Source organism: Cimex lectularius, unplaced genomic scaffold (genome assembly GCF_000648675.2).
Source record: "Cimex lectularius strain Harlan isolate CLEC.00 unplaced genomic scaffold, Clec_2.1 scaffold95, whole genome shotgun sequence".
Classification (NCBI taxonomy): domain Eukaryota; kingdom Metazoa; phylum Arthropoda; class Insecta; order Hemiptera; family Cimicidae; genus Cimex; species Cimex lectularius.
Genome location: NW_019392779.1, coordinates 1 through 13,326, shown reverse-complemented (window position 1 = coordinate 13,326; position 13,326 = coordinate 1). Strand labels below are relative to the sequence as shown.

The following is a 13,326-nucleotide window of genomic DNA, read 5'->3' as shown; positions in this document are numbered from 1 at the left end:
AAAAAGTTAGATCAAAACTCTTTTAATCATTAAAAATTAGGCAAAAAATAAAAATTCACGCCTCTAGATTTTTACAAAAACGGCCCAAGAAGAAAAAATATAGGGAGGGCAGAAAAACTCACCGTGTATCTTCTTATAATGGAAAGGATGAGTTATTGTACATACAGTTTATACACTTTCACATTTATAAGACTTTCATTATTTTGGAAGAAGCGGGTTTACAATTGTTTGCATATCTTTGAAGTTGATAGAAACAGTATATCTTGATACTCTGTGCCGATAAGACGAGAAATATTTCACTTAGTGCGTACCGAGTTGCCGAGATATACGACAAAATTGCTTCGAACGAACAGCTTGCTTGAAGAAAAGTTTTCAAATAATACGTTTCATATCTAAAGTGGTTGTATTTGCAATCCAATGTGATGCCTACGGATTGTTTCGTCAATATAGACTCCTTCGTCTAGAACTTCGTCGCACGTTGTATTCTGCTCGCTCCGGAAGAAATTGTACCCGGCTCACTACCATTGTTACAGTTCTTCCCGAAGTAATTTCTTCCTTCCTGAAGTCACGAGGAGTTTCCAAGATGGCACAATTGGAACCCTTAACCGAAAGATATAATTCAGTGAAATGTAGTATCTTCAAGTTGGGATCCGCCCGCGACGGGGGGGAGGGTCGATGTCGTGAGAGATCCATTTCAAACTCTCGCGGATGAAGGATGTAGGATATTTCCTGCAGTGCTTTGTACATCGTTTAGACAGAAATGAACGAGTATCAATCATTAAAATCTTTAGGACTTTTTCCTTTCTTCTTGGTTCACCAACCCCTTAAGTTTGTGACCGTTTTTCCGACCAAAAAACATTTTAAAAAATTACAATTAATTAAGGTTTTTAGTTGAGATAGAAAAGTCAATGGCACGAGCGGGATTTGAACCCACGATCTTCGGCTTGATCCGCCGCTGTTCTACCACTTCAGCTATCTCGATCCACTCGGACACGAACTTCCCATCTCAACTGCACTTTTTGAATTTTCCCTCCTTTTTGCCATTTTTCAAATTTTAAATTTTTAAAAATTGAAACACAACTTTTTTTGGCACTAAATGGTTAATAAGATTCCGAGCTTTAGAAACGATTCAAGTAAATGTTTGAATTTCCATTCAAATGTTCTGGTGTATCTTGCCTTTGTGAACTTGCAACTTATGCTGCTTGAAGTTCTAAGTCTTTTATTTATATTATGTCAAATATTACCTTCCAAACTAAAACGACCGACAATCGCTTCTGAAAGTCTCTATTTTTGGACGGTTTTGTAATTTTTTCTTAAAATCTTTACTTAATATTGAAACCATTGTTTTGTTACTTTGTAGAGCTACAACGGCCAAATATTTATATCGGGCGTGTCTTACAACAGAAACGGAAATAGACAATCAATTTATGTTGTATTCAAATAAGGAGTAAAATGTCTCTATTTTAGGTAGAGGCCAACAATTAACGAATCACCTTTTTTTGTAAAACGGCCTTAGCTACGAGTTCGCAATATATTAAAGAAAATAAAACAAAAAATGATTGTTATCAAATAGATTTTGAGAAAATGGTACCAAAAATGGTCACTTTTTGTTTTCTCTTTGAACAATTAAATGACCTTGAAAAATGACTGAATTTCGGTAAAATTGTGGGTTCCGTGTTACAAAATCCTTCGCAAAGTAAAACATCGTCTACTTACGTCTTACTCAATGAGGAGTAGGTGCAACGTTTTCAATTGGGCGACAAAGATAACGTCCGAGCTAGATCACTGCACTTTACTCCAAAACTTTTCGTTATATTGAACCGATTTTTTTTTTAATTTTTAGAACCAATAATGACCAATTAATCGTAGCTAGCATTATTTCCCAAAAACACGAGGAAGCATGGTAATAAGTTTTATTAAAATAAAATCGAGGTGTAAAATTTTCTCACCTCTTTAAACATTAAAGAACCACTATTATTAAAAGCCCTTAGCTACGAATTTAAAGTGTTCTGAGAGAAATTAAACAAAACATTGGTTGCAATAGACCAAATAGATTTTCATAATATGGTACCAAAAATCGCAATTTTTTGGCCTCGCATGTACCCTCCTCAAACGGAAAGGGTTTTCTTTTGTCCGTTTGATAACTTTAGGGATATTTTCAACAGCTTGGATTTCTTCTAGAATACGGAAACATGCTTCATTGGGACCACCATGAGCGGGTCCCTAAAGAGAGGCAATTCCGGCTGCAATTTGCATTTAAATGAAATTGAAAAATGACTTCAATAGAATTTTATCAAGATAAAAATTTTAATTTGATGCTTAAACAGCAATTAAAAGCTCTCATGAACCGAAAACTGATAAAACTACTAAGTACCAGCAAACGCATTAATTTTTCTTAATTTCTTGAAGCCGTATGGAAAGGTACCTCATGAGGTAGTTTAGAAAAAGACGTTTTTTATTTTTTTTACAGACGTTTCGACCTTTATTCGGGTCATCACACAACAGTGTCACACAAAACCAATATGACACCACAAGAATACTACTACACTTTATACACTGAAGATGACCCGAATAAATGTCGAAACGACAGCAAAAAAATAAAAACGGTGTTTTTCTAATTTATTAAATTATGAAACAACCGGTCACTAAGAAATATATTTAATTTTTCTATTTATTTGGTGTGTGTTTCTGCCCTGGTTTAGCTTTAGAGATTTTCGTCTTGGATTTTACCCCTTATGGAAGGTAGTTGTTTGTCATGGGAAAATATAGGCAATGATAGCTTAAGTTAGTTTGTTGCTTATAAAACAAGAAAAAATAGGGTCCGTGAAGCTTATGGGCTTTTTAATATTTAAGTTATTTAAAACTTTTATCGTCAATTTTTAAACGTTCCGTGCCATTGTTATACACTTCTGATCTAAATCCTGATATTTTACTTTACTATTTTTTAAACTTTTGGTTTGTGCATTTCTTTTCAATCTAACATATTTGTCATTTGTGTAAAAAATAGCCTACATTTTGTCAAATAACGCTATTTATCAAAGGTAAAAAGAGGAACCAATAAAAAATTGACGGACGAGATATGCTACTCCTTGGATCGTGTATCCCGTAGCCACGTGGATTTTCCCCTTTCTGACATTGTCACTTTAATCCGTTTTAGTTTATCTCGGCTCGCCAGCCCTGGAGAAGATTATCAAATTCAATGACCCTCTTCTGGATTGGTTGTAAACAGAAAACAGTATATAGTCATACATCCCCGTTGATATTACTTGTCGTTTTTTTAACGTATGAAATTTATTTAAATGTTTTTAACAGTATAAACAGTAGTTTAAATGTTGGTAATATCAATAGTCTAATATGACAATCAATTAAATATTATAGTCCCAAGTTTGAATAGAGTTTTGAGGCTTTGATGAAAATTAGTGTCAAAAGTGGATAGTGTTGTCCGAACAGTATAACACAGACTTGCAAAAACGTTCAGTACAGAACAGGCAATAAACTAAACATAGAATGAAAATAAAACTGTATCGACTAGGAGCAGCAGAAGAAAAACTTTTCAGATAGGGATTCCTACTCCTGGTAGAGGAAAAGCCAAGACCTGAAGGATGGATATACACAGCTGAGCATTTAACAAATTTTTAGATCTCATAAAAAGCATTGACCTTAATTCAGAAAACGAGAAAATCATGAAGACTGTAGAATATACCAATATTGGGGCGTATGGTAGTAACAGGCCGGCTGCTTTTCACCTTAAACATTAATATGGCCAAGGTATGAGATTTGAGGGATTATAAAATAATAAAAGAAAGGGAGGTTAAACGTTAAATGCTGAAAAAATGATGGAGGGAGAGAGGGAGACAGAGAGAGAGAGAGAGAAATTTAAAAGAGAGAGCTGGGAGATTGACACCGATGTGGTTGATTGGCTTTCATCTTACACATTTTCACGAGTTTCAAGTAGGAAAATATTATACATTATGAAGTATGTAGATTCACTCTACTCACAGATTTATAACCATTAGTAAGAAGTAAATCTACAATACTCACCCCACCTTCATCATTTATATTTATTTGCTAGACAAAGCAATTAATAGATTATAACATAATTAACAACACTTACTTAAAATCAGCCTCTATATAAGAGTTTTAAAACTTTATTATAAATTAACACTTTCATACTCGAAAATCAACAAATTAATCTGGTATTAATTAGTGCTTGCAATTAAACCAAACCCACTTTTTTGCAAAAATAAAAAAAAGAATTGTTCAACTTTCTTATAACGTAAATGCCATAAAACCATTACTTTATATAGTCAAAGAGATGTAAAACGTTTTTAGATGTGTGAGTAGAACCATAATTTACAAAAAGCAGTAAAATATTATACTCTTTTTTTCTTAGGATTTGTTTTCCAAAAATTTTTTTATGATAGGACCGTCTTATTCTTCTTTGATTGGATGTATGTATATGTTTTAAATTCACCTCACCTCTATGACTGCTGATTGGGATTTCTTTCAAATGTAAGGTCAAAAAATGCGTCAATCCAAGTTCGAACAATGTGTATTGGAAGTTTTTCCTTCTCGACAAAGGCGGTTTGGAGTAGATTGGATCACAGAAATGATTTTGTTATATATTCATTGGTAATTCTCTTTGATAGTTCGAGTAGAAGGGTAAGTCAAGTCGTATCCTTTGCCTGGTAAAATTGGACGAAAATAAAGCACACTCACTCTCTCAATCATTCTTAACTACATTCTTTCTTATTAACATACCAGTTATTCGATATTCTATCAACCTTTGCACTTTTAAACAATTAGACATACAACAACTAGTCTAACTGAGGGTCGATGGTGTACTTCATACTCCATCATCTAAGCTCTTGCCCTACACATACACATTCACGCTTATAAATTCATTTTTAGAAAATGAGTAACACGAACTATAATCTATCGACAAATATTTTATATATGCAATAAGAAAATTAGCTACATAAAAGTATCTTCTTTGTTTCTTCCAAAATCGAAACAGGTCCGGATACACTTCCATTGAGAGGGTAGTAATTAATTGATTCAGAGGAAAATATTAAGCAATTTTTATATTTATGCCGTTATTATTTTTCGCCAAAAATACGAGTTTCTGAGAATGCTTTCCTTGCATCCTTATATTCTATCCTTCTTGCGTCTTATATTGTTCTAGGTAAAAACTGGGGCTTTAGACCAGATATCCCGCACGTAAACAATGATGGTGAAACCAAGGCTCACATAAGGTGCAATTGCTCAAGCCGATAAAGTCGAACAAATAAAACGAAAAGTACATACAAAAATACAGATCCTGCATTTGTATCACTAGAGCGATGAGAACACACAGCTGGCATGCAGAATATATTAACTAATTCCAGTTCACTAAATGATTACGAAGGCAGGAAAGAAAAGTATTACCGACATCGACAAAGAAGAACCAAAAAGTACTAAAAATTAAATGTATTAATCATTTAATAACATGGTTCCCACGATCAACATAACCAGGAGATTTGAATTTTAACAAATCTTCAAAACAATCGTAAGTAGTAAAAAAGAGTGAGATAAAAGGTAAAAAAAAAAACTCTGTCCAGAAAGACTGTTTGTTGGTACACATTTTTCAAGCTGAATTCTTAGAAATTGAGGATGGGCTCAATCTAATTTGAATAAAGATATAAAAAAAGGGCAAAACTACTACGTCGGATAAATCAAAATAACTCTCACGGCTCATTAATCTGATGGACCAAAGCTCAACGAAACCAAGATATACAAATGTTAGGCGGCAGATAAATTGGCTAACCTATGCATCACAAAGGTAATAAAAAGTACCCTGCCATGTATTACCAACACTCTACCTGTGCCCTTGTATTGGCAACACTGATTTATTTGGCGCCAATCTACACTCTATAAATTCACGTAAAACTTTTAACAAAATTAATAAATTTCATCTTACTCTAAGAGAACATTAGGGCATAAAGGTTTAAGTTTACGTTTTGTGTCGGTGTCTGACATTTTTGTGCTAATTAGATATGCACCTTAGTTTATAAGCTTCATGTATGTATTAAACGAATTTGTTATTTTTCATGCATTTTTTGTTTAGTTTTAAAAATTAGTAACTTATGTAATTTTTTTCGTTTTAAACTAAACTCAGTATTAATATTGGTTCTTTCTTAAATAAATAATACGTTTTTAGTTTAATTTTTTATTAAAAATGCTATAAATTCAGTCAATCTCTTTGAACGATTTTCTATCTTTCTTTCTCCATTGTTCTCATTAATGGAAAAAGCCGTGAAAAGCTAGGATAGAAAATATCGTATAAAATATTTGAATCTACAAAGAGATTGCTTTTATTTAATTGCTTTCCTCTGGGTGGCTTTTCAATTGTCAATTGTCAATTACCTACACAAAAATGGGAAGAGGCGAAGATGGCGAATTTCCTTTTATTTAGTTTCTCTGAGGAGCCAGGTTCACGGACGTTCCGCCCTTCTTTTTGAGGATGGCTCTGGGCCAAAAGGCTAATTGAGGGGATGAATCCAAGGCGGCAATTAGGCACCCACCACCTCCGACCGATTCGCCCTTTTGAGAACGTATCGGTTGAAAAACTGAATCAGAAATCTTCAAAGCAATTCGCGATCATCCGGCTTATTTTAACAAATCTGTACGTTTCGTGGTTTAATGCCGGAAAAAAAATGATTGACACAAAAAGCATTGCTTTATGACCAATTTTACAATTTTTATAGCTAATTACAAAAAAAAAATAAAAATAACAAGTTCATGTACCGGTTTTGATTTTCTTTAGTATAAAGTATTTATACACTAAGGGGCAAAAAAGTGGCCACCTTTAATATTTTTAATTATCTCTTAAACAATCTTCCATTGATTATTACACAGAATCGAATCCAAGTCACGAATCCTTTCACCAAAAACATATTCAAACTTATAAACAAATCCTACATAACAACAACTACCCTAAAAACATATTTAACAGATTCATAAACCATTACAACCCAACAATTCACAAAACATGCTCCACCAGTACACAAAAAATCATCCACCCTATCACACAAAGACAAACCAATATAATATCCATTCCATTCGCCCTCATATTGTCACAGAAATTAAGTAAATTTCTCTCCTCAGCCCTCATTGAAATAGCCTTCAAAAACCACAAAACCAAAGTCACAAACCTCCTCAACTCCAACAAAGCCGCTGTACTTTACAAAATCAATTATATGGACTGTCTAGCTACATACATTGGGATTGTATTGCAATATCTGGAGAACGGAAAAAAAACGCGTGACTGTAAATCACCAAAAACGAATCCCACAGTAGTGGCAACACATTATTTTTACTCCCTTTCCTTCGTTATCCGTAATAATTAACTTCCTTTCCAATATTGAATAAAACCCGTATTACACATCCAATCTAGAAAATCCTCATTCACGACTTCCTTTGAGTTAAATAAAACCGCCTATGATCAAAGAAAATATCCCCGATTTACCGCGTTCCACATCCTGTCATAATATAAAAACGGCAGAATACAAATTCATGTTATACAATTTCACACCAAACAAACAGGACACCACAAGAATACACCATATTTTATTTGAGTATGAAATATTAGTTTCAAAATTTATATTATTTACATCTGTATTTTATAATGATTTTTTTCAATTAACATATGATTTGTAATTCACCCAGGTCCTAAAGATGTGGAAACATCTGCAAACAAAGGTGAAAACGATTTTTTTCTAAAATACTTCATTCCTGACAGCTCCTCACTATTTCAACAAATTATTGAAAAACCTATCGCTAAATGACATACATTTTATTTAATTGAAATAATTAAATAGGTCAATTATGACCGGTGAACATATGGATTTGATATAATTTGTTTCTCTCTTCTTGTTCGCTTTCTTATTAAAACCTCCACTTACATTTTTGAGCTCTCTCTCTCACTCTCACACACACACTCTCTCTCTCTCTCTCTCCCTCTCGCCCTCCCTCTATCTATCTATCTATCTACCTATCTATTATTCTCAGTATTTCCATCTATCGCTTTCTCTCAGTTCTTTCTTCTCTCTTTCTCTCTCTCGCTCTCTCTCTCTCTTTCTCTCTCTCTCCCTCTCCCTCTCTCTCCCTCTCTCCCTCGCTCCCTCCCTCTATCTATCTATCTCTCTCTCTCAGTATTCCCATCTATCGCTTTCTCTCAGTTCTTTCTTATCTCTTTTCTCTCTCTCCACTCTCTCTCTCTCTCTCTCTCTCTCTCTCTCTCTCTCTCTCTCTCTCTCTCTCTCTCTCTCTCTCTCTCTCTCTCTCTCTCTCTCTCTTTCCCTCTTTCCCCACTCCCATTATATCTCTCTCAATATGTTAGCTGTTGTAAATTTCAAGTCAATTGACCGGCTATACTTTTCGAGTAGTAGCGTATATTTGCGCGCACGCACGCACGCACGCACACTATATATATATATATNGTGTTTGTGTTTGTGTGTGTGTGTGTTTTTGTTTGTGTGTGTGTGTGTGTTTTTGTTTGTGTGTGTGTATGTGTGTGTGTGTGTGTGTTTTTGTGTGTGTGTGTGTGTGTGTTTGTGTGTGTGTGTGTGTGTGTGTGTGTGTTTGTTTGTGTGTGTGTGTTTTTGTTTGTGTGTGTATGTGTGTGTGTTTGTTTGTTTGTTTGTTTGTTTGTTTGTTTTCTATGAAAAGTATAAATAAACACAATATTATAACCAACTAACTATAATGTAAAAAGTAACTTTGAATGGCGATTCTTTGTTGTATTGTCGTACAATTAAACCAAATTATTTAGACACTTTAAAAAAATGGGATTTCAACTATTGTGATAACTTTTTGTTAATTAACAAAATCTGGGAAGAAAGAAAGTGCATTTTCTGTTTCTTTAACTCGTTTGAAAGCTTGAACCGCAGGTTCATATAGAAACATGATACGTCACCTTAACAAGACATCTGTTGTTGACCAGAAAATATTTCTTTTATTAGTGGGATCATTAAATTATCAATCAGAGACAGACAAAATTGAGGTTACTATAAATTTCATCTCAAGGAGTTTTCAATTTTACAGTAGAAACTATTTTCCGTCCACACCACTAATGTTATGTAAATTTAAAAAAAAAACACTATTCTTACATGACACGAATTAATCAAAAATCAATTTACCTGGTCCAATTTTTTTAAAGTGAGAAAGTTGATTCATTTATTAAATTATTTATTTTACTATAACAAAGCTATTACTAAACGGGGGAATGGGTAATTCCTGAGACTGAGTAAGGCAAAGCCTTATATATAGGAGTCGTTTAAAACAGAAGAAGGAAGAGTGGGATGGGCTGAGTAGTGGAAGCATTAGCCTTCCAGGACAAGAAAAAGAGAGGTCACCCCCGCTACCAATAGGTCAGGGGGAAAGAAAAGAAAACATGTAGAATAAAACAGGAGCAATTCGCAAATGTTAAATAACAAAGAGAAAAAGTGCGTAAACGCGCATAAGATCTACTTATAAAAATATAAATTGTAATGTGATTTTTAGACATGAGAATTTTTTACGTATACGCATTACATTGTTTCTGTGTATATTTATTTCAGTTTTAACAATTTTATTGAAATAGGAGGCCCTCTGTTTGCCTCTCTACCACTCATACTCTGTCTCCTCATGATTTAACTCTTTCACTTTATTTTACACATACATATAACCTCAGTCAATATTGTAAATATATTTTTATCTAAGATTTTGGTTAAAATGAAAAAGTTAGTGTCTCGAGCGGGATTCGAAGGTCGTGGGTTCGAATCCCGCTCGTGACACTAACTTTTTCATTTCAACCAAAACCTTACATAAAAAGATTAATTAATTGAAAGAAGTAATTTGGTCATAAACCACTAAATATAATGAATTGTAAATATAGTATTTGTTTCCTTATCGTATTAGATTCTTTACATGTTGTGTATTGCGTTTTTTATATATTTCAATTTTTTCTCTCTCTCTCTCACACACACACACTCACAGACATCTGTCTTTATTTATATTCTATATTATTATCTGTAGATCTCTTACTATATATCTCTATAGCTTCTCGCTCTCTATCACTTTTTCTTCCTATCAATCTCTTTCTATCTGTTTATCTATTTGTCTGTTCGTTTTTTTATTTATCTCTCTCTTTTTCTTCTTCTATCTCCCTCTCTAACTCCCTTCTTCTTTCTCTCTCTCCCTTTCTCAGTCTCTCTCTCTCTCTCTCTCTCTCTCTCTCTCTCTCTCTCTCTCTCTAACTATTTATATACCTTTACATATGTTCTTTCTTCCTGTCTCTAATTATCTATCTTCCATTTCTCTCTATTTCTATATCACTTTCTTTCTCTCTCTCGCTCTATAAATCTATCTACCTATGTATTTGCGTATATGTTTCTTTATGTCTCACACTATTTTTCTTATTCTTCCTCTCTATCCTCCTTTTTCTCCCTCACCCTCTCTCCTCTTTCTCTGTTTCTCTTTCTCTAAATATTTATTTACCTTTACATAGGTTCTTTCTTTCTCTCTAATCATCTATGAATGAATGAATGAATGAATGAATAATAGTATTTATTTACATGGAATACAACAAACTCAAAATATGTTACAAAATACTTTAAGGCATGGACAACAGTCCGTCAGCCGGCTCTCTAATCATCTATCTATCTGCCTTATGTATCTTTTTTTCTCTCTCTCTATCTATTTGTCTGTATGTTTATATCTCTCTCGCTCTATCTCTTGTTCACTCTTCAGACCGCTTGATCTCTTGTACCTATCTGTCTATTTATCTATATGTTTCTCTCTCTCTCACTTTCTCGCTCTGTTTCTCTCTCTTTCTCACTCTCACTCTCTCGCTCTCTGTCGAGATATGGTAGAAAGGTCCATGTGACATAACTTTGTGTGATAAAACATTGCATATTATCTTTGTCATCTCTCATTCTCCTCTTCCGGTCCATTTCTTAGCTGCTCTATCGGTCTAGCTGTCCAACTGATCATCAACAGTACTGACATGAGATCTAGATGTTCGTCGTTCTTCTTATGTCTCCTATTTAAATTTGTTTCCATAAAATGAATTCAGTACACTAACCATTTATCTATCGACTACTTAATCTATATCATTTTTCTAGTTTTCTAACAATTTTCTGCCTCTTTGACTATAATTTCTCTACTTTACCCCTTTTCATCTACTTTCACCTTCTCTATGACTCTTTATTCCAATCAAACTCAGTATATCTACCTATATTTTATGTAATTATTTAATTAACTAAGAATTTCTTATTTGTATGTTATGCGGTTAGGCTTTTAAGTTCTACTCTGTTCCGTTACAGTCAAAAATATGTGATTTTTTATTGTTTTTAATCTTGACCAGAAACAAAATACTAGCGATACAACTTTTATTTCCACTACACATGTTTGGGGCCCCGAAAGATTATGGTTGAAAAGAAAAATGAATAGGATACTTCGGGTCGAAGAGTCGAACGACAAGTGCGTGCCCCGTCACCTGGAGCTGCTCGTCGAAAGGATGGGAAAGGACAGGCTCTTCCACGACGTCAAGCCGGGCGACGAGGGTTTCCTCCCGGTCGAATGCGAGCTCATCTTCGCCCTGGGGGTCGTCATCGCCCTCGAAGAGGGTTTCAGGATGGACGAGGCCTGGAACACGATCGGCTACGACCGACGTGTCTTCGACTCCCTCTTGAAAATGTCAAACTTTCGGTAAATTAGTTCGATTCACATGTGTTTTTAAAAGCAAAAACAAATGATTTTTGATTTTATTTTTTAAAGAATCTACCTGTTTTGAATAGAAAAAAAAGTAATAATATTCGTAAATTTTACGGTTTCTTCTTGAGGACTGCGGGGTGATAGGCCGTTTACAAACATTTTACCCTGCCTTTTCTCGAAATATTATCATGTTATCAATATTTTGGTCATAATCTCATTTGCGAACATAAAATGGATATTAAGAATACTTCAATTTTGCATCATCTTGATTACATCTATTTCGCTCAAGAATTTACACGATCGATAATGTCATTTCCGATGGAAATAATGTAGAAAATAATACTTTTTGTCGGGATAATTGAGTTTCTTCTTAAACCTCGACTGAATGAAATTGAATTGCTGTAGTCACTCGACCCCGTAACCATTTATTATTTAGACCTCTTGACAGACGCAAGGAATATTTTGAGTTAGCTCACGAGTAATCATGACCCAGATAGAACGAGTCCATTGTACTAACCAAAAAATGATATATTGTCTACTGGATGGACGAAATTTAGCCGCATTAGCTTATTCCCCCTTCACGTATTATCACATCAATATATCATTTTTACTGAAACCTGCATAGTACATGAAGGGCTTAATTATTAACTACTCTTATTCAGTTTATTTGTTGTTCTTCTGCTTAAGAGTCTTCATTGAAATAGATTACGCTATCCTATGATAATGGTATTTCTCAATTATTGGATTTCATTTTAGTAAAAGTTAAACTTTCAGAACGAAAACTGGGACACTTTCCGTCGAACTACTTCTGCCATTGAGTCATGGATTCAGGTTCCACCTCTCAACGGCCATAATACTCAACAACTGCACCTTGGTAACTGTCATTTCTGAAGACAACAAAGGAAAATGCTTCTCTTCCTCCGCTGCCATCGAAAACGACAAGTACTTGTATAAATTCCCAACGAATGAGATTTTCTTTTAAATAACGCGTTTTTTAGGTATTTGAAGACGTCGGAAAAGGGGGCGGCGATATTCGAAAAGATCTCCGAACTCTGCGCCATCGTGAAAAAGCCGATTTACCTAGCGAAGCTGAACGCATGGAGGAGCCTCAATCAGGTATTTCCGGACATTTTCTGCCTTCCAGAGGACGTCAAAAGGTTCCTGTTCAAAAAGCTGAGAGCTCCGGATTTTGTAAAACTCTGTTCCAGCTCGTCAAAAATATCCCCGTATTTGAACGAAGATGACATCTGGAGGTACAATCGATTTAAAACTATCAGTTTATTGTAAAAATAAGTCATAAAAAAATAAGAATTAAAAGAAACAGAAGATACGATAAACATATAGATACATACGTATATGTTCTTATATAGGAGGGATTGATAAAGAGAACGTGAGATGGGAGAGAGACAGTGAGATAGAGAGTTCGAATAGAGCGATAGTTAGAGAAGGATAGGGAAAGAGAGATATAGATAGATAGGATAGATAGATAGATAGATAGATAGATAGATAGATAGAGAGTGAGAGAGAGAGCGAGAGCGAGAGAGAGAGAGAGAGAGAGAGAGAGAGAGAGAGAGAGAGAGAGAGAGAGAG

The 13,326-nt window shown here is 34.4% G+C and overlaps 1 protein-coding gene across 1 annotated transcript; it reads left to right on the top strand.

Annotated features, from left to right (window-relative positions):
* Window positions 1–11,262: 11,262 nt before the first annotated feature.
* LOC106667877 lies at window positions 11,263–13,038 on the top strand. The gene is made up of 3 exons (XM_014396109.1): window positions 11,263–11,730; window positions 12,511–12,678; window positions 12,735–13,038. Exons 1-3 carry the CDS (start codon window positions 11,465–11,467, stop codon window positions 13,021–13,023), a joined length of 723 nt encoding a protein of 240 aa, XP_014251595.1. The 5' UTR covers window positions 11,263–11,464; the 3' UTR covers window positions 13,024–13,038.
* Window positions 13,039–13,326: the final 288 nt, after the last annotated feature.